At 41.5% G+C, this 21,835-nt stretch overlaps 1 protein-coding gene across 2 annotated transcripts in view; it reads left to right on the top strand.

Annotated features, from left to right (window-relative positions):
* OXSR1 (oxidative stress responsive kinase 1) overlaps positions 1-11,747 on the top strand; it is a 102,313-nt gene extending 90,566 nt beyond the window's left edge. For both annotated transcript variants that reach the window (XM_049629005.1, XM_049629006.1), the window contains 6 exons: positions 3,024-3,170; positions 4,812-4,876; positions 5,756-5,808; positions 7,383-7,451; positions 8,320-8,384; positions 9,033-11,747. In XM_049629005.1, coding sequence (XP_049484962.1) covers positions 3,024-3,170; positions 4,812-4,876; positions 5,756-5,808; positions 7,383-7,451; positions 8,320-8,384; positions 9,033-9,107 — 474 coding nt within the window. In that variant the 3' untranslated portion in view covers positions 9,108-11,747. The remainder of the gene's footprint in view (positions 1-3,023; positions 3,171-4,811; positions 4,877-5,755; positions 5,809-7,382; positions 7,452-8,319; positions 8,385-9,032) is intronic.
* Positions 11,748-21,835: the final 10,088 nt, after the last annotated feature.

Below are 21,835 nucleotides of genomic sequence, written 5' to 3'. Positions count from 1 at the left end.
ATGCTACCTATCGTTTTTGGGTTTCACCCTTCTATCATCTTCTCTTGTCATATACATTATGTTGTCTTTAGTTGTTGCCTCATTATGATAGGCAGTCCTACTAAACAGAATCCTGTTGGGCTGGCCTGCCTTACGCTCATTACGTGAAGATAACAATCGTTTTGGGGGATGCATTTTTCCTTCGGGCAGCATCTACATTCCAGGCTCAGTAGTGATTTACCAGCTACACATCTTGACCCGTTAAATCAGTTTGGTTTTGCCCCTATTCTTAGAAGTTGCTTTTTTCCCACTTGATTTGTGTGTATAGTATACAATTTTGTACACGATTATGTACAGGATTTGTCTACATGGTATCATATAGTTTAAGACTGAAAATAAATACTGCACTTCAGCATATTAACAGGCCAGTTACATCAGAACTTACATCAGCCCTGCGATTCATTAAGATTTCTGGTTCCTCCTTGTGCTACCTGGTAGAATTGCATCTCCTTACCCCTTGAAGTAACTCGTGGCCATGGCAGTTGCTTTGGGCAATGAAATGTTAGCAGAAGGAAGAGCCTTTCTGTTGTTCCCTGGGTCCCCTTGCCCCTGCCACCACAGCCTGCGTCCCTGAATGAGGATGATCCCCAACTTAGCCTCTGCTAAGAAAAGAAATAACTTTTCTTCTTACGATTTTCTGAGCATTTAAGATTATTTCTTACTCTAACCTAATCTAGACTAATTAATTCTTAGTTTCTCCAAAGTTGAGTGGAGAGGGTATTTTACAGTTTACCCAGAGTTGTTCGTGTCATCTTCTTGTCCCTTTGCCTCAGTGGCATTCCCACATGGACTCTCACAAGCTCATACTCATACTTCAGGGCTCGTTGCTTTGTTATGTTTGAAATTGTGGTGAAACAGACATAACATAAAAGTTACCATCTTAACCATTTTTGTGGGTGCAGTTCAGTGCCTTTCAGTACATTCACACTGTTGTGCAACCATCACCAACCGTGCAACTCCACATTAGCAGTCACCCCATTTTTTCCTCCCCCCCCAGCCCCTGGCAGCCACCGTTCTATATATACCTCATGAAAGTGGAATCATAAACCATAAGTCCTTCGAGACTGCCTTTTTTCACTTAGCATAATGCCCTCTGGGTTCATCCATGTAATATGTGTCAGAACTTCCTTCCTCCCTCCCTTTTTAAGGCTGAATAATATTCCATTGTAGGTATGTATCATATTTGTTTTTCCTTTCCACTGGACAGACAGTTGGGTTGTTTTCACTTTTAGGCTGTTGTGAATGATTCCAGTGTGAACATGGCTACACAAATATCTGTTCGAGTTCTTACTTTTAATTCTTTGGGGCTTACCCAGAAGGGAATTGCTGGATCATATGATAATTCTATTTTTAACTTTCTGAGGAATCACCTTACTGTTTTCCATAGTGGCTGCACTATTTTACATTGTCATCTGCAGTGCTCAAGGTTCCAGTTTCTCTATATCCTCTCATTGCTTTGTTTTGTATAACCTTTCAGTTAATATAAGTTAGCATATATGTGCATGCAATTTGGAAACTGCCCTTTTGAAATAGTGCTAATACTCCTATTTAATATTTTCAAATCTTTTTTTTTTTTTAAGATTTTTTTATTTTTAAGTAATCTCTGTACCCAACATGAGGCTCAAACTCACAATCCCAAGATCAAGAGCCACACAACTCTGCCAACTGGGCCCGCCAGGTGCCCCCTCAATTTCAAACTAATCTTACGTTCTCTTTTTCTATCAAAATTCAGAACCACAGAATTACTTTTTTTTAAGTTTTTTGATGTTTATTTCTTTTTGAGAGAGAAAGAGAAAGACAGAGTGTGAATAGGGGAGGGGCAAGAGAGAAGGAGACACAGAATCTGAGCCCAAACTCATGAACTGCAAGATCATGACCTGAGCCAAAGTTGGTTGCCTAATCCACTGACCCACCCAGGTGCCCCAGCACCAGAGTTACTTGAATTTCCTCTGTATGAAGCTAAATGAATACAAAACCTTACTTCTTTGCCTCTCAATTTTGTTTACATGCTGTCAGCCCTTAGACCTCTCTTGTTGACCTTTCAGTTATTTTCTCTTTCAACTGTTAAGTTTTAGCCATTGTACTTTTTTCATCAACTTATAATTTTGAATATGTTCACCTTGATTTTATACTCAACATCAGTCTTTTCCCCCCAAGTTACCTAACTAAAATTTATGAAATCTTTCAAACATGCAAAATAGATATATAATGTCTATGTTGGCTTTCGGTCTTGAAAAGCATTTCAGATATTTTAATGAATCATTGGTTAATTGTTTTTCTTTATAAGTAATAGAAACTTCCAAGACATAGAAAAATGTAGCTTCTGTAATTTCCCTTTACTACTTAAATCTGCATCTTAGAGGTGCTATTTGATTGGGCAAAGAGGGTAGAATAGATGTAGTTGAAAGTAAATATGATGTAATGAAATGCTATTCTGAAGAAAAAAATGAACTACTGGTATATAGGCTGTAATATGGCTAAACCTCAGAAAACTGTGCTAAGTGAAATAAGCCAGACACAACAGAGAGCATGCACTTCACTTACATGAAAGATCCAGAAAAGGCAAACTCATAGGGACAGAAAGTAATCAGTGGTTGCCTAGGGCTGGGTGTGGGAGCTGGAGGAATTAAATGTCAATGGGCACAAGAGAACTTTCTGAGTTGACGGGAACGTTCTAAAACTAGATCGTAGTGATGTTTGCACAAGTATAAATTTTCTAGAAATCACTGAATTGTATACTTACAGTGGGTGAATTTAGTGGGATATGAATTACATCTCACAAAAGTTGTTATAACAAAAAAGCCTGGTAGAAATATTTGACTTCCATTTGAAGTACATGTATTCAAGAGATGTAGTGATGTGCCAGGACGCCACACAAACACTGCTTTGAAAGTGTCACCCTGGGAGGCCCTGCCTGCCCGTCAATACACCTCCCTCCCTTTCCACTCAACTGAAGCAGCACTGTGTGTATGTTCTTGTTACAGCTATTTCCGACAGCTGATCCCGTGGGTAGTTTACTCCAAGTTCCAGAACAGATTTCTGCTCATCTACCTCAGCCAGCCGGGCACACGCCTGCACAGCCAACTCAAGTCTGTCCCCCAGCCCCCGCAGAGCCGGCAAAAACGGCCCAGGTAAGCAGGAGTGCACTTGAGCGGTCTGCCTTCTGGGTAGATGAAGAAAGCAGAGATTGACGTGGAACACAACCTTATGTAGTGAGGTTGCTGTGGTGGGAGATTTTGAAACAAGTTAGAGATTCTGTTCTCACAGTTTTAAAGGTATACAAATAGGCGAGTTTTTCAAGGATCCCACAGGTTTTTAAGCAGCATAATAAGTTAATGACGGATAACATGAGCCACATTCCAAACATCAGAAATTCGGGAGGTAGTTTCTGGTCAGCTTTTTATGAGCTCATTATTATTCTGTGGCCGCTAGAGTTCGTCTCACACTAGGATTGTCAGCAATTCTGTTTCCTTTTCTTTCGCTTATGCTTGCATTATCGATACCGTCTCCCGTCCATGATTTTCTTGTTTTCCTCTTTTTTAAGATATTTGTCAATTTTGTGAGGGTTGATTTCATTAAAGTGAAGTGATGTAATCCATAAATGCACGTGGTCAGTCACACACAAAAATCACAAATACTCATACACTGAAAGCAGTCAAGGGAGTGAGGGCCCCACTGTGTGTGAATCCCTCCCTCGCTTCCCTCAGGAAATTCCAAATACCGTGCAGAACACGTGACCTTATGCCCCATGGTTAGAGTAAGCTTTCCAGAGTCTATTCATTTATTAGACATTGGAGACTTCATTTTTTTTCCCCCTAACATTTTCAATAGAAAGAGGTAAAAATGCAAGTTCTGATTTTTTTTTTCTTTTGTGTCCCCGTGATGGTCTGCCTTTAGAGACCACTGCTGTGAGAAGCTTCCGGTTAGTCACGGTGCCGACTTTATGTAACCTTTCCATCGAACCCAAGCTTTCTTTTCATTTCTTTCCATCGTATTGGAAAAGATACATTTATCTTATGAAAACTGATGGAAAGATTGGATTTACTTTATAAACGACTTAAATAGAATGTGTCTTCTCTAGTAAGCAAGGAATAACTTAACAGTTTTCAGAGAGGATTCGTTTAGCCATCAGAAGATCTGGAACCTCCAGGCCAGGTGGATTCCTGAGGCACAGCCAGTTTAGATCCTACCTTGTACATTGCTATGTGATACGCTGGCAGATTTTTTAAAAGTTTGTTTATTTATTTTGAGAGAGAGAGCATGCACGAGTAGAGGAGGGGCAGAGAGGGGGAGAGAGAATCCCAAGCAGGCTCCATACTGTCATTGCAGAGCCCCATGTGGGGCCTGGACCCGTGACCATGAGATCACGTCCCGAGCCTAAACCAAGAGCTTAACTGACTGGTGCCACCCAGGCGCCCCTACACTGGCAGAATTTTTAAAGGGAAAAACCCAGCCTTCGTGTTTTTCACCCTTGTAGAAGGAAACAAGGATCTGAAAACTGCAAACTATAAATGGCTGTGTATGGAATTTCACGTGGGGTTGAGAATTATCTTTCTAACTGTGCTTGACTCGTGCTGGCACTTGGTTCTTTTTGTTGCCTTGGAGTGCATGTCCTCCCAGAGCAGGGAACATGTCCCAGGGACTGGTCTGGCCTCCCCTGGAGATGAAGGAAATTGCCGCCACGTGGACATTTCCTCTGCTGGTGACCGTGAGTGAGTAACCTCCATGCTTGGTAGACCGGACACTGACTTTATACTGTCAACGATTTTTAGGCTCCGCCTTCAGGAGCAGGCTCACAAGAAGCCAAGATCCCAGTCAGCCTCGTACTCAGATTAAGGCAAGTAAACAGCTTCTGTTTGTTTCCTCAATACTCTAAAGATGCTTTTCTTCCTCTTTGCAAGTAACTCTTTTTTCGCGAGTGAGGGAGGGGCAGAGAGAGGGAGACAGAACCCGAAGCAGGCTCCAGGCTCCGAACTGTCGGCACAGAGCCCGACGCGGGGCTCGAACTCATGAACGGCAAGATCATGACCTGAGCCGAAGTTGGACGCTTAAGCGACGGAGCCACCAAGGCGCCCCATCTTCTGCTCATTTTTTAATTGGATCATTTGGGGTTTTTGGTGTTAAGTTGTGTAAGTTCTTTATATAATTTTAGATACTAACCCTTCTGTCCTGTATCGTTTATCATTTTAATTATACCTTCTGGGGCTCTTACATTTTCCTCTTAGTTTTATGTGATCATCTTAGTGGGAATAAGCACGGGAGTACACATGTCAGATTCACCTCAAAAGCATGAGGGCTTTTTTGGTTTGGTTTTGTTTACTTTGTGCTTGGGATTTTCCCCTCCATTTATTTATTTCCAGTATAATTAACATACATTGCCATATTAGTTTCAGGTGTATACTGTAGTGATTGAGCAATTCCATACATTACTCGGTGCTCATCACAATAAGTGTGCCCTTAATCCCCTTCTCCTCTTAGCATGAGGTTTTTATATTCCGCAGTGGAGAATATAAGTTGAAAGGCTTGTAAGACTATTAGATGCTCACTCTTCATTTGTATGGTCTGAGCCCTACACTGTGAGCATGTTAGAACAAATCATATGATCTATGGGGATAGAAAGAACGTTCTTTCTTGAGGCACAGCTTTCCTAGTACATGTTGGCAGCATCTGTATGCATGAATTCAGTTGACTTTACACATTCTGTTTTCTTTCATAGGAATTCAAAAAAAGAACTAAATGATATTCGATTCGAGTTTACTCCTGGGAGAGGTGAGACATCAAAAACATTGAAAACAAAATAACTTCTAATTTATTATTTAATGAAATACATCATGAAGTTTTTGTCCTTTGGATATATTTTGCTTTTAAAAGATGATGAAAACGTTCTTGGTTTAAAGGTTTGGGGTAGCATATGAATACAATTCAAATACAATTTATTTGCTACTAACCTCATTTATAAAACCTACCGTAATACCAACAGTAACGAGTGTAGCTCTAATCTGCGGCCTACTATAGTAGGCCAGGCATTGTGCTAAACATTATATCTCATTAAATTCTCAGAGCAGCCCCTAAGGAAGGATTATGGTCTCCATTGCATAGATGATGAAGTTAGAGAGTGGGGAGGTTACTTGTTGCTATTCACACAGCTGGAAAGAGGAGCAGCCAGAATTCATATCCACATTTGTCAGGGTGCAGATTTCTTACTCTTCTCACTGAACACGGTTGTCCTTCTCCATGACAGTGAAGAAGAAACAAGGCTTCCAGGCTCCTCTCTCCCCAGGCTGAAGCTGAGCCCTGACATGCATAGCTTCTGGCCTTGAACTTCTCCCTGAGATGAGGCTTGTTTCTTTCTTGCCTTTGTTACTCAGGGTTCAGATTGGGGAGGTGACCTGACTCCAGCACATTTGTCCTTTGTGCCGTGCTTGTTCTCCCCGCTATCTTGGTATCATCAGTAACTAAGTACGAAAGAGAACAGATACAGATGTGCAGAGGTGTATCTGTTTCACTGTTTAAAACCAGGAAGAGTCACATACTAAGGAACTAATTCAAATCACTGGTAATCACTGGGTTCTACTCCTGAAGCCAAGACTACATGGCATGGTAACTAACTTGAGAATTAAAAAAAACAAACAAACACACACTGGTCATCAGCTCAAATGTGTGCCCGCCCCTTCCCCCCCCCCCCCCCGCCAGGTCCTCCTGTTCCTCTGGGGGGCTCAGTGTTCAGCAGCCCTGAGTCACAGTTGGAGATGAGATCAGCTTAGGGACGCTCTCTCCTTGTCTTTTCATTTCTGTTACACCCATCAATCCGATTGTGCCACCTAAAATAACAACTAGATACGAAGAAAAGCCCACCGGAATAAAAAAGAAAGTGACTTCAGCAAAACCCTTGGGGTGTGATCTCCAAAGGGAAGAGATTACAATTTGCTTTTTCAAGGTGTACTTGAAAATAAAGCATTTTGTTGTATTAGCCCTGGAGGTGTTGCACGCTCGAGGTCGCCTCTCAGAGCTGATGGGGCTCGGGGCCACGGTGACCCTCAGAATAGGAGTTTCCCCTGTGGCATCACTGCGGGGGCTCTTTTGAGCAGAACCTGTAGTCCTCTAAATTACACCATTCTGTAGAAGGTTACCTTTACATCGAGCTGATATTGGCCGTCTGGCTGCTATAGATTCGGCCCTCTAGCCAGCCCCAGTGGTGGGAGGAACCTTCGTGTGGGGAGAGGACTCCACCCGCCTCCTTGGTTCTGTGGATCTAGCAGCTAGCCTGGGCCTGGCAGTGCCAGCACCTCCTCTGAGAGGTAGTAGTGACGTGACAAAGAGCACCTTCTGCTTTGTCCCCGCAGATACCGCCGAGGGCGTCTCTCAGGAACTTATTTCTGCTGGCCTGGTCGATGGAAGGGATTTAGTAATAGGTAACTACTTTGTGCTCTGCCCTGTGCCCCTGTGTCTCTGTCTGTGTATCGAGGACCTAGAAAACCAGGTCTGTCTCATTGAGCAGGTCTCGTGGGTCTTGGGACGGTCCTGGTGTTGCTGAAATAGCAACAGCTATTGGGGACAGTTCCTCACAAAACAGAAAGTCTCCTTTCTACGTTTGTGACTTGCAGTGGCAGTGAGTCGAGGCGCACTTTAGGTCTCTGGGAAATACTAGTAGGACTGATGACATAAGTCACGAGTTAAAGTAAGCTTAGCCACATCTAGTCCATTTCGGAGGGTGAAACTCGACCCTTCTAGAGCTAAGAGGTAAGCGAAAGTCATTAGAGGTTTATTCCTCGAAGAAGCAGGAAGTAAGAAAAGGCACAGTCGGCCCATGTGTACATGTTATTGAAGGAAAAGACCATTGTCTACGGCCAAGCAGCAAGTGTTTCTGTAAAGGACCAGATAGTAAGTAGCTTAGGCTTTGTGGCCCATGCACTGTCTTCGTCCTCTTTAAACCATTCCCGGCCCACAGCCGGACTAGAAACAGGCTGCTGGCCAGAGTTGGCCAGCTCCCAGTCTAGAGCTTTCTGGCCCAGGAGTAGGCAAATCCTACCTCTTTCACCTGTGTGTTTTGTCCCAGTTAATACAGTATCCTAAAGAAAGTTAATCTGACCACGATTCAAGATTTATTTGTGCTACTTAGGGTTAAGTTTAAAAGATAACTTTTGTTTAGGGAGTGACTTATCTTTCTGCTTCCATCTCGGTTGACCATAGAAGATTCTGAGCTACCGTTTAAGTTTTTAAAGTATGGTGGAAAGTAGAGATTACTTAGCTTCTCATTACTTTCTGTTTGTGTGATTACAGTGGCAGCGAATTTGCAGAAAATTGTGGAAGAACCTCAGTCAAATCGATCTGTCACTTTCAAACTGGTATTCATCCCTTCTTCTTTAAACTATCTTTACACAGCAGCAGCCTCTGCAGAACCAGTTTCTATATTCCCTGAGTGATGAGAATATTAAAATATGGCGGATTGTATTCATTTAGCCTTCCTGAGGCCCTAGGCTGATGTCGCTTTTTTTTTTTAATTTTTTTTTATTTTTTTTTTTTTTATGTTTGTTTATTTTCTGAGAGAGAGAGCGAGAGCTCAAGCAGGGCAGGGGCAGAGAGAGAAGGAGAGAGAGATCCCAAGCAAGCTCTGGGCTGTCGGCGCAGATCCTGATGCGGGGCTCAAACTCATGAAACATGAGCCGAAACCAGTAGTTTGGACGCTTAACCTGAGCCACCCAGGCGCCCCCTGATGTCTCCTTTTGAGTGTCCTCTCTTCCCCTCTCCCTCCCAGGAAGCCTCCTACCCCACGCCCTTGACTCCTCTCAAGAGAGTATTAGCCAGTCTGACTCCAGCTTTTTACCCAGCCCCCACCTTTTCTGGAAAAGACACTTGATCTGCCCCCCGTTTGTATCCCAGGGACCTGTCCCCCACTGTCTTCCTTCCCACAGTCCTTGTGTCAGTCAGTTTCAATTGCTACCTGCGATTTTGTTCACAAGTAGCCACAGCTTCTTATTTTGTTTGATTCCTAGGCATCTGGTGTCGAAGGCTCGGATATTCCTGATGATGGGAAACTAATAGGATTTGCCCAGCTCAGCATCAGCTAAACCACAGCCCTGGAAGAGGTGGCCTAAGGAGATTCCACACATGCGTATCTCTGTTGCTTCTGTTGGCCTAAACCCACTACTGCCAAAGAACCCAGCGACAAACCTCCCGGCTAGGAGCTTTAGAGGTCTTTCTTTATGTTCTTCCTGCCATCACTTCCCCTTTTTCCCACAGGGAGAGAAAAGTCGGATCACCAGTGGCCAGCATCCCTTTAAAGAGTTCCGTTAGTAAACTTACCGCGCGTGTCCCCTGTCTTCCTCCATCTGAGAAGGGGTCCACGTGCCTCAAGGCCCAGGAGGGAGATCGGTCAGCTCATCTTGCCTTACTCCAATGATGGCGCTGGGTGGAAAGTAGCAGCTATATTGGGCTTCCTCCTCCTGCCTGTTCCCCCACACCTGACAGGATGTGGGCATCTTGGGATATCTCTTTACCACTGAAGTAGCAACTAAAAGGCGATTGTTTAGCTGGAGCCCAGAGAATTTAATTTAGTGATTTTTTTTTTTTTTTTTTTTAATCTGTTGTGAATTCTAGCAACCTTTGTTAGGAAAAAGCACAGCCTCAGAGGAGGCAGCCTAAACTGTGTTTTTGTTTTGTTCATGTTTCTAAGCGTTTTGCTGAAGCTGCTCTCAGGCACCCCTCTTCATCCCTCCCTCCAGAAAGGGTTGCTAGCCTTAACTTCAGCTGGTGCAAAACATCTGTAGTCGAACTTCAAGCCATCAGATCCTTCAAAGTGGAAGTTTGGACCTATTGTAGTGAAAACACCGAGTAATGGCCTATAAAAGTGAACTTTCCCAGCAGTGGTTTTGAACAGGAAAAAGCAAAAGTCATATCATTGTGGAAGTATTTATTTTCGAATCTTAAAAAAATTCAGTTGAGGAAAAACTGCTCCTCAGTCCTCCCGTGAAAATTTGCCTGGCCTCCACGTCATGAGGAAATGAAAGGCTGAGCTCTCTACAGCAATAAAGGAGCCTCTCCAGGCCAGCGAGGCCTGCCTTCCTCCCCTCTCCTGCACTGACCCTTTGGAGGGGGTCCACACTTCTGTGCGCTGAACCCGACCCAGGACGGAAAGTGAAACCACATGTGCCGTGACTTTTAGGATTTATGAGTAGACAGTGTTCATCTGATTTTCTATAGAAGTAATATAAATTATTCTTTAGGTTTCGAAACGAGCACTCATAATGCAATATGTGAGTAGTCGGTGGGGCCGATTTTCTTTCCTACTGCTTCACAGTCAGCCTTTGTCTAACCGCAAGTAGCCCTAACAATTTTTGTATTCGAAAGGGACACTCGATCTGGCCTTAAAATGACACACAAAGATGGGCTGTGGCCCCATGGAAAGGGGAGAGTTGCCTCTTACAGAATCGCTCAGGCCCTTTCCAGCACTGTTGGTCTGCGAATAACAAGATCGCTTCGCCTAGTTTTCTCTCGGAGAGTCTCTGGAAACCTCCCCCACAACTGAGTCGTCACAGCTTTTGTTTCTCATTCTGAGCTTGTAGTTTCAGTCATGGGTTTTCTTCCCCTGCCCTGGGTACAGAGACATACTGGGAAAGGAGTGGATGTTGGGGGGAAAGAGGGGGGGGGGCGGGTTTGGGATGGCAAGTTGGGAGGAAAGTAAATGAGGATCACACACCAAAGTCCAGGGTCCCAGCAGGATTGGTAAGAAGAGGGAGCGTGCTGAGCCTAGTGAAGGAAGAGAAGATTGATCAGCTTGCTGGAAAAATATTTAGCTTTTCTTTCTCTCTCTGTCTCTTTTTTTTTTCTTTAGGCGGGTGGGAAGAATGAGGGCCGGGAGGTGGGAATAAGGTGACAGTGTCCTCTTTGGCACAAGACTAGTGGCTTGCCTTAGAGTCCATATTTTGGTTTCAAGCAAGCCATCATCATCTACTTACTGATAAATCCAAGGGGTGGTGGCATCACTCTTTTCTGGCATTTTCTTTGGAGGTGGTCTGGAGCCCAGGCTGGGGGTCAGCGGCATCCCACTCCCCTGTTCAGTTTCTCCAGCCAGCCATTACCTTTGAATGACCGTGGGACATGTTTGAATGACAGCATGCCAATAGCAGTGGGCTGGGGCTTTCTTTTTCTTTTCGGTTCATTTTTTGCCCTGCTGGGAACTAGGAGCCAGACACCAAGCCTTAGGACAGTGTTCTCTCTTCTTCTGCATGATGTATGGTGGACTCCCTTTGCTGACTTACACAGTGATGCTGAGAAAATACGTGAACAGAAACTTCCCAGGTGGGACAGCACGTGACACGTTGAGAGACCTTGCTCCTTTCCAGGAGTGGTGGTTCGGGGTGCACCTCTGTCTTTGAGTCCCCAGGATCCCCTGGTCCCTGGGGGTAGGGACTAATTCAGCACAAGGTAACATGTGCCAATGCTATTTGTGAAATGTATGGTCTTATTCCAAATGACTAATGGATTTGTTTGGGTTTTTCGCTTAAGTTTTGAACCAAATCCTAGAGCCAGCTGATACTATTTAATGATCTGAGGATAGAATAATGGTGTATCAATAAATGGAGGTTCCTCCTTATGACGTATGCTAGATTATGGAAGATGTAAAATATTTGACCTTCCCCCTCCCTTTTTTTGACTTTGTATTTTGCTGCATGTTTCCTTCATTTTTAATCAATAAAGAGTAAATTGTCTGTGGTGGTGTAAAGATTCTTTAAAAAAATCTTTTTTAATGTTTATTTTTGAGAGAGAAACAGAGTGCAAGCAGGGGCAGGAGCAGAGAGAGAGAGAGGGAGACACAGAATCTGAAGCAGGCTCTAGGCTCTTAAGCTGTCAGCACAGAGCCCGATGCAAGGCTCGAACTTACCAACCATAAGATCATGACCTGAGGGGCGCCTGGGTGGCTCAGTCGGTTAAGCGGCAGACTTCGGCTCAGGTCATGATCTCACACTCCACGAGTTCAAGCCCCGTGTCGGGCTCTGTGCTGACAGCTCGGAGCCTGGAGCCTGCTTCAGATTCTGTGTCTCCCTCTCTCTGACCCTCCCCCGTTCATACTCTGTCTCTCTCTGTCTCAAAAATAAATAAACATTTAAAAATAATAATAATAATAATATAAGATCATGACCTGAGCCGAAGCTGGGCGCTTGACTAAGCCACCGACGTGCCCCAAAGATTATTTTATATTTTTAGTGCTTGTGGGTGGGGAGCAGTGAGGAGTGGGTCAGGGAGTCACTACTTAATTTTTCATGTGAATGGAGAAGAACCAAAATGTACATAAGCTAAAAAATGTGTGAATTGATCTACAGGTTCCGTAGAACAGCTTAAAACCATCGTACGAATGGGGAAACTAAGATCCCGAAGGGAGAGAGAAGATCTGGCCAGGGAAATCTCATATGGTGGGGTGTGGGATTTCCTTGTATTTATGTTTTCTGTTTGACTCCACTCGGGCTTTTGGATAGGGGAAAGATGCAAGATTTGAGCTCTTGGGAGTCTTTCTGGAAAATTCAGCAGGGCTGAACTTGTCCCTCTTTGGCTTTGATATCGAAATGGTGGGGTCACACGTGAGATTGTAGGCTCCTCTGTATTCCTCCACCACCTTGCGGATAAGTAATCTCTAATTGAATTTGCTTTCAAGATAAGCAGGCTGTAAAAGTGGACTCTGACTACTGTGGGGACAGAGGAGGTGCTAGTCACTCAAAAGTGACCGAGATGTATGTGGGGAGAGGAAGGAGGTGGCAGGGCAAGGGTAAATAGAACCTTTCCGTTGCCCGTTTTCTAACAAGGTCAGATGTTGTCAGGAGGCCTGATTCCTTAGCTCTTCCTCATTGTAGTAACAATTCTCAGTGCAACAGTGCAGAAAACAAAGGATTTCTCCTTTGGACCAGCTCATCTACACCACATTTTTTGCCTTTTGTTGTTGTTGTTGTTTTTAAATAGACTTCCTTTTTTAGAGCAGTTTTAGTTTCACAGCAAAACTAAACAAAGTACCCAGACTTGCATGTACCCTTTGACCCCACACGCGCACAGCTTCCCCCACAACCGGCACCACAGTGGTATGCTCGTTACAGTCAATGAAGGTTCATTGACATTAACACGTCCTTATCACCCCAAGACGATGGTTGACGTTCAGGTGCACTCTTGGCTGTTGTACATTCTATATAGATTTAGAGAAATATATAGTGACACGTATCCATCGTTATATAGAATAGCTTCACTACCCTAAAGTCCCCTGTACTCCACCTGTCCTCTCCCTTCCCTCTAGTCCTGGGCAACCACTCATCTTTTTAGCGTCGCCACAGTTTTGCCTTTTCCAGAGTGTCTTGTAGTTAGAATCCTACAGTGTGTATGTAGCCTTTTCAGAATGGCTTCTTTTGCTTAGTAATGGGCATTTCACTGTGTGTGTGTGTGTGTGTGTGTGTGTGTGGTTTGATAGCTCGTTTCTTTTTAATGCTGAATAATAATATTCTTTGGATGTACCACAGTTTATTAATCCAATTGCCTATGGGTTTCTGTCAAGTTTTGACAATTAGGAATCAAGCTGCGGTAAACATCTGTTTGGAGGTTTTGTGTAGATATGTTTTTAACTCCTTTGGGTAAATACCAGGGAGCCCAATTGTGGATTGTATGGTAAAAGTATAGTTCTGTAAGAAACCCCCAGCTGTCTTTCAAAGTGGCTGTACCATTTTGCGTTCCCACCAATGAATGAGAGACTTTCGGTTGCTCTACATCCTTGCCACCATTTGGTGTTGTCAGTGTACAAGTCGGTTTGTGGCAACCCTGCATGGAGCATGCCTCCCAGTACCATTGTTCCAACAGCATTTGCTCACCTTGTGTCTCTGTGTCAATAAAGTATTTTTTACTTAAGGTATGTACATTGTTGGTGTGCTTGGGTGGCTCAGTTGGTTAAGCGTTGGGCTCTTGATTTCGGCTTATGGTTCATGAGATTGAGCCCCACATCGGGCTCTGTGCTGACAGCATGGGGCCTGCTTGGAATTCTCTCTCTTCCCCTCCCCCACTCTCTCTCAAAATAAAAAAGCTTAAAAGGTATATATGTTATTGTAGACATAATGCTATCGCACACTCAGTAGACTACCACGTATTGTAAACATAACTTTTATATGCAGTGGGAAATGAAAAAAGTCGTTTGACTGGCTTAATTGCAATGTTTGCCTTATTGCAGTGATCCTGAACCCAACCAGCATTATCTCCAACATATGCCCTATGTCTGGGTTGTTTTGTTTTGTTTTGTTTTGTTTTTTGAGAGAGAAAGAAAGTGCAAGCAGGGGAGGGGCAAAAAGAGAGAGGGAGAGGGAGAGAGGGAGAGAGGGAGAGAATCTCAAGCAGTCCCCATGCTCAGCACAGACTATGAGATCTTGACCTGAGCTGAAACCAAGAGATGCTTAACCTACTGAGCCACCCAGGCTCCCCTGTGCCTATATGTCTTTGCAAGTATTTTCTCCAATTTGTGGCTTATTTTCTTATTTTTTCTTCATTCTTTTTCTTTTCTTTTCAATTTAAATTCAAGTTAGTTAACATATAGTGTAGTATGGGTTTGGGGAGTAGAATTTAGTGATTCATCACTTGCATATAACACCCAGCGTTCATCCCAACAAGTGCCCTCCTTAATGCCTGCCACCCATTTAACTCATCTTCCCTTGCACCTCCCCTCCAGCAACCCTTAGTTCTGTGTTTAAGAGTCTCTTATGGTTTGCCTCCCTCTCTGTTTTTATCTTATTTTTCCTTCCATTCCCCTAGGTTCATATGTTTTGTTTCTTAAGGTCCACATATGAGTGAAATCATATGATATTTGTCTTTCTCTGACTGACTTATTTCACTTAGCATAATATGCTAGTTCCATCTACATTGTTGCTCTTCTTTTCTTTCTTATTTATATATTTGTCTTATTCTTTTAACTGTCTTTTGCAGTGCAGGAGATTTTAATTCTAAGGTAGTCCAGCTAATCTATTATTTCGTGAGTCATATCTTTGGTGCTGTATCTTAAAATCATTACCATACCAAGGTCATCTAGATATTTGCTGACGTTATCTTCTAAAAGTTTTATAGTTTTGAATTTTACATTGAATTCTGTGATCCATTTTGAGTTCATTTTTTTGAGGAGTATAAAGTCTGTATCTAGAGGTTTTTTTGTTTTGTTTTGTTTTGTTTTTTTGCCTATTTTTCTTCCATTGCCTTCGCTCTTTGTTCAAAGATCAGTTGCTGGGGCACCTCCGTGACTCAGTCAGTTAAGCGTCTGACTCCCCGCATCTAACTGCACAGAGCCTGATTGGGATTCTCTCTCTTCCTCTCTTCTGTCCCTCCCTTGCTCTCTCTCTCTCAAAATAAAAAACATTTAGAAAAAAATTTTAATAAAAAGATCTGTGTTCTGTTCCATTGATCTATTTGTCTATTCTTTTACTGATACTGTACTCTTGATTACTATAGCTTGATAGTAAGTTTTGAAGTCAGGTATTGTCAGTCCTTTGATTTTGTTCTTCTTCAATATCATGTTGGCTATTCTTGGTCTTTTGCTTCTCCATATAAGCTCTAGAATCAGTTTCTCAATGTTCACACCAAGTTACTGGGATTTTGATTGCAATTGTTTTGAATCAATAGATCAAGTTGAACTGATATCTTAACTATCCATGAATGTAGAGTATCTCTCCATTCATTTAGTTCTATATTGGTTTTCTTCATCAGAATTTTCCAGTTTTCCTCATTTAGATCTTTTATATATTTGTTAGCTTCACACATAACTAGTTTTGGAGGTGCTTATGTATATGGTACATTGTATTTTTAATTTCAAAGTCCACCTCTTTATTGTTGGTATATAGGAAAGTGATTAGCTTTTGTGTCTTAACCTTATATCCTTCAACTTAGTTCCAGGAGTATTCTTGTCAATTCTTTTGGGTTTTCTATTAGATACTAGTTGTCTGATAGATAATCATGTCATCTTCAAGCAAAGACTGTTTTCTTTCTTTCTTCCCTATCTATATACCTTCATATCCTTTGATGTATTGCATTAGCTTGGGTATACAGTATGATGTTGAAAAACAATGGTGAGAGAGGATGTCCTTGGTCCTGATTTTAGTGGAAAAGCTTCTCATTAGTAAGTATGATGTTGGCTATTGGATTTTTGTAGATGTTCTTTTATGTCTTTGTTCATAAGAAATCTTGCTCTCCTGTTTCATTGCAGTATCTTTGGTTTTGGTATTAGGATAATGGCTGCCTTATAGAATGAGTTAGGAAGTATTCCCTTAGCTTCTATCTTCTGGAAGAGATTGTAGAGAATTGGTATAATTTCTTGCAAGTTTGGTAGAATTCATCAGTGAACTCATTTGGGCCTGGTGATTTCTGTATTGGAAGATTATTAGTTATTGATTCAGTTTCTTTAGTTGATACAAACCTATTCAGATCATGTATTCTTATAAGTTTTGGCTTGTGTTCTTCAAGGAAGTGGTTCATTTCATTAAGGTTATCAAATTTATAGGCATAGAGTTATTTATAGTATTCATTTATTATCCTTTAATGTGCACTGGATCTGTAACGATGTCTCATTTGTTTCTGATGTTAGTAATTTTTGTCTTCTTTTTTTCTTAGTTCATCTGACTAGAGGCTTATCAATTTTATTGATCTTTTCAAAGAATCAGCTTTTGGTTTTATTGATTTTCACTATTATTTTTCTTTATTCTATTTTACCAATTTCTCTGATTTTTTTTTTTTTTATATTCATTTTGAGAGAGTGAGTGGGGAAGGGGCAGAGAGAGAGACAGAATCTAAAACAGGCTCCATGCTGTCAGCACAAAGCCAGAGGCAGGGCTCAAACCCACAAACCGTGAAATCATGAACTGAAGTCAGACACAACCCACTGAGCCGTCCAGGCACCCCGATATCTGTAATTTTTACCTTCTGCTTTATTTGGATTTAATTTGCCCTTCTTTTTCTACTTTCCTAAAGCTTAGAATTATTTATTTTGGATATTTCTCCTTTTCAGTGCTATTAATTTCACTCTAAGGGGCACCTGGTTTGCTCGATTGGTTAAGCGTCAGACTTTGGCTTAGGTCATTATCTCATGGTTTGCAAGTTCGAGCCCCACATCAGGCTCTCTGCTGTCTGCATGGAGCCTGCTTCAGACCCTCTGTCTCTCTGTCTCTTTCTGTCCCTCCCCACTCCCATGTGCATGTACCTTTTCTCTCAAAAATAAACATTAAAAAAAATTTTCACTCTAGGGGTGCCCGGATGGCTCAGTCGGTTAAGCATCTGACTTCAGCTCAGGTCATGATCTCACAGCTCATAGGTTCGAGCCCCATGTTGGGATCTGTGCTGACAGCTCAGAACCTGGAGCCTGCTTCAGATTCTGTGTCTCCCTCGCTCTCTGCTCCTCCCCTACTCGTGCTTTGTCTCTGTCTCTCAAAAATGAATAAACGTTAAAAAAAATTAATAAATGTTCACTCGAAACATTGCATTTGTGGATCCCATTGATTTTAATAAATTGTATTTTCATTTCATTCAAAATATTGTAAAATTTCTCTTGATTACTTTTCGGACCCATGTGTTGTTTAAAAGTATGTTGTTTAATCTCCAAGTATTTTTGAGATTTTTCAGCTATCTTCATCTTACTGATTTCTAAAGAACTCAGTGTATGACAACGTTGACTCCTCCTCCTCCTCCTCCTCCTCCTCCCTTTTCTCCTCCTCCTGTCCTCCTCCTCTCTTCATTCTCCTCTCCTCCTCCCTCCTCCTCCCTTCTTCTTCCTCCTGTTTCCCCTCCTCTTTTTCCTCTTCTTTCTCCTCCTCTCCCTCTTCTTGTCTTTTCTTCTCCTTCTTCATGTTATGGCCCAGAATATGGTGGGTAAATGTTCTGTGTGAGGTTGCGAAGAATGTGCATTATGTTGTTGGATGAAGTTAGTCTATAAATGTCAATTATATCCAGTTGATCCATGGTACTTTCAACAGTGTCCTTACTGAGATTCTGCCTGCAGGATTTTGTTGTTGTTATTTTTGTTTTGTTTTATTTATTTATTTTGAGAGGGGGTGGGAGGAGAGAATCCCAAGCAGGCTCCGTGCTGTCAGTGCAGAGCTCCACAGAGGGCTCAATCTCACGACCGTGAAATCATGGCCTAAGCTAAAACTAACAGACACTTAACCAACTGAGCCACCCAGGTACCCCTGGATCTGTCCATTTCTGATAGAGGGATGTTGAAGTCTCGAACTATAATCATGGAATAATATATTTCTCTTTGCAATTCTATTAGTTCTTGCCTCATGTATTTTGATCATCTGTTTTTGGTGAATACACATTAAGAATTGTCCTCTTGGGGTGCCTGGGTGGCTCAGTTGGTTGAGCATCTGACTTCTGCTCAGGTTATGATCTCACAGTCTGTGAGTTCAAGCCCCTCGTCAGGCTCTGTGCTGACAGCTCAGAGCATGGAACCCGCTTCTGATTCTGTGTCTCCCTCTCCCTCCCTCTCCCCTGCTTGCACTCCGTCTCTCTCTCTCAAATATAAACATTTAAAAAAATTAAAAAACAAAAAGAATTGTCCTCTTGGGCTCAAATAAATAAAATCAGAAATGAAGGAGATGAAATAACAACACCACAAAAATACAAAGGATTATAAGAGAATGTTATAAAAAAATTACATGCCAACAAATTCGACAAACTAAAAGAATTCCTAGAAACATAAAACCTTCGAAAACTGAACCATGAAGAAATAGAAAACTTGTGTAGACTGATGATTACTTGCAATGAAATTGAACCAGTAATCAAAAAAACTCCCAACAAACAAAAGTCCAGGACCAGACATCTGGCTTCACGGGTGAATTCCACCATACATTTAAAGAGTTAATATCGGTTCTTCTCAAATTATTCCAAAAAGAAGAGGAAGCAAAGCTTCCAAATTCATTCTATGAGGCCAACATTATCCTGACATCAAAACCAGGTAAAGATACTACAAACGATGAAAACTACCAGCCAATATCTCTGATGAAAGAGATGCAAACATTCTCAACAAAGTGTTAGCAAACTGAGTCCGACAATACATTTAAAAAATCATTCACAAGGATCAAGTGGGATTTAATCCAGAGATGCAAGCACGGTTCAATATTTGCAAATCAATCAACGTGATACATCAGATTAACAAGAGAAAGCATAAAAGCCATATCATCTCAGTAGATGTAGAAAAAGCATTTGATAAACCACAGCATTCATTCATGATAAAATCTCTCAACAAGGTGGGCTAGAGGAAACAGTACAACATACTTAAGGCAATAAATGAAAAACTCTACGGCTAGTATCATTCACAGTGGTGAAAAACGGAGCTTTTCCTCTGAGATCAGGAACAAGAAAAGGATGTCCACTCTCACTACTTTTATTCAACATACTACTGGAAGTCCTAGCTACAGCAGCCAGATATGAAAAATAGAAGGCATCCAAATCGGTAAAGAAGTAAAACTGTCACTGTGTGCAGTTGACATGATACTATATATAGAAAACTCTATAAAGATTCCACCAAAAAGCTACTAGAAGTGACAAATGAATTCAGTAAAGTCACAGGATACAAATTAATATACAGGAACCTGTTGTATTTCTATATACTAATAATGAAGTAGCAGAAAGAGAAGTTAAGAAAACAATCCCATTTACAATTGCATCCAAAATAATAAAATACCTAGAAATAAATTTAAATAAGGAGGTGAAAGACCTACAACCTGAAAACTATAAAACACTGATGAAAGAAACTGAAGATGACACAAATGAAAAGATGCCCCATGCTCATGGATTGGAAGAAACAATGTTGTTAAAACATCCATAAAGCTCAAGCAATCTACAGATTTAATGTAATCCCTATCAAAATACCAACATTTTTCACAGAACTAGGACAAATAATCCTAAAATTTCTGTGGAACCACAGAAGACCCCCCCCCCAACCCCGCAATAGCCAAAGCACATAGATCTTGAAAAAGAACAAAGCTGGAGGTATTACAATCCCAGATTTCAAGATATACTACAAAGCTGTAGTAATCAAAACAGTGTAATCCTGGCAGAAAAACAGACACATAGATCAATGGCACAGAATAGAGATCCCAGATATAAACCCACATATATATGGTCAATTAATCCATGACAAAGGAGACAACAATGTACAATGGAGAAGAGACAGTCTCTTTGACAAATAGTGCTGAGAAAACTGGACAGCTACACGCAAAAGAGTGAAACCAGATCACTGCTTACACCGTACAGCAGAGTGAACTCAAAATGGATTAGAGACCTAAAGTGAGACCTGAAACCATAAAACTTCTAGAAGAAAACATAGGCAGTAATTTCTTTGACATCAGCCATGGAAACATTTTTCTAGGTCTTTTTCCTCAAGCAAGGGAAATAAAAACAAAAACTATCGGGACTATAATAAAATAAAAAGCTTTCCTAGGGACACCTGGGTGGCTCAGTTGGTTAAGCATCGGTTCTGGTTTCAGCTCAGGTCATGATCTCATGGTTTGTGAGTTTGAGCCCTGCATCAGGCTCTGTACTAACAGCATGGAGCCTGCTTGGGAGTCTCTCTCTCCTCTCTCTCTACCCCTCCCCTGCTCACTCGCGCTCTCTCTCAAAATACATAAACTTAAAAAAAAAAAAAAATTTCTACAGTGAGGGAAACCATAAACCAAAACAAAAAGACAACCTACTGAATGGGAGAAGATATTTGCAAGTGATATATTTGATGGGGGATTAATACCCAAAATAAATAAAGAACATATACAACTCAATACTGAAAAAAAAAATCCTATTTAAAAATGGACAGAAGACCTGAATAGACATTTTTCCAAAGAAGACCTACAGATACCCAACAGACACTTGAAAATATGCCCAACGTCACACATCATGAGTGATCATGAGATATCCCTTTACATATGTCAGAATGGCTAAAATGAAAGTGACAAGAAACAATAAGTGTTGAAAAGAATATGGAGAAAAAGGAACACTAATGCGCTGTTTCTGGGAATGCAAACTGATGAAGCCACTGTGGAAAACAGAGTAGAATTGCCATATGATACAGTAACTCTATTAACTGGGTATTGATCCAAAGAAATGAAAACACTAATTTGGGAAGATACATGCACCCCTATGTGTATTGCTGCATTATTTTCTAGACAAGATATGGAAGCAACTCAAATGTCCGTATAGATGAAAGGATAAAGAAGGTGTGAGATAAATATATATATACACACACACACCCAATGGACTATTAGCCATAAAAAAACATGCGATCTTGCCATTGACAGCAACATCGATGGACCTATAGGGTATAATGCTGAGTGAAGTAAGTCAGAGAAAGACCAATACAATATGATTTTACTCATATGTGGAATTTAAGACACCAAAATAAGTGAAAAAAACAAGACCAAAACACAAACAAAACCCCACTCTTAAATACAGAGAACAAAGCGGTGGCTGCCAGAGGGGAGGTGGATGGAGGAAAAGAGGGTGAAATAGGTGAAGGGGATTAAGAGTACATTTACCTTGATGAACACTGAGTAACATATAGAATGGTTGAATCACTATATTGTTATTGTACACCTGAAACATATAACACTGTATGTGAATTCTACTTTAAAAAATTTCCCCTTGGAGTATTTATCGTTATGTAATGCTTTCCTTGTTCTGAAGCCTGCTCTCTGAAATTAATATAGCTATACTTTGGGGGGTGGGATTAATACTAGCATGATAGATCTTTTTCCATTCACTTTTTTTTTTTTTTTTTTTTTTTTTTTTTTTTTTTTGGGGGGGGGAG

The sequence above is a fragment of the Panthera uncia genome, chromosome C2 (genome assembly GCF_023721935.1).
Source record: "Panthera uncia isolate 11264 chromosome C2, Puncia_PCG_1.0, whole genome shotgun sequence".
NCBI lineage: Eukaryota > Metazoa > Chordata > Mammalia > Carnivora > Felidae > Panthera > Panthera uncia.
Note: the sequence above shows the minus strand (reverse complement) of the source record. Positions and strands in the feature narration are given on the sequence as shown.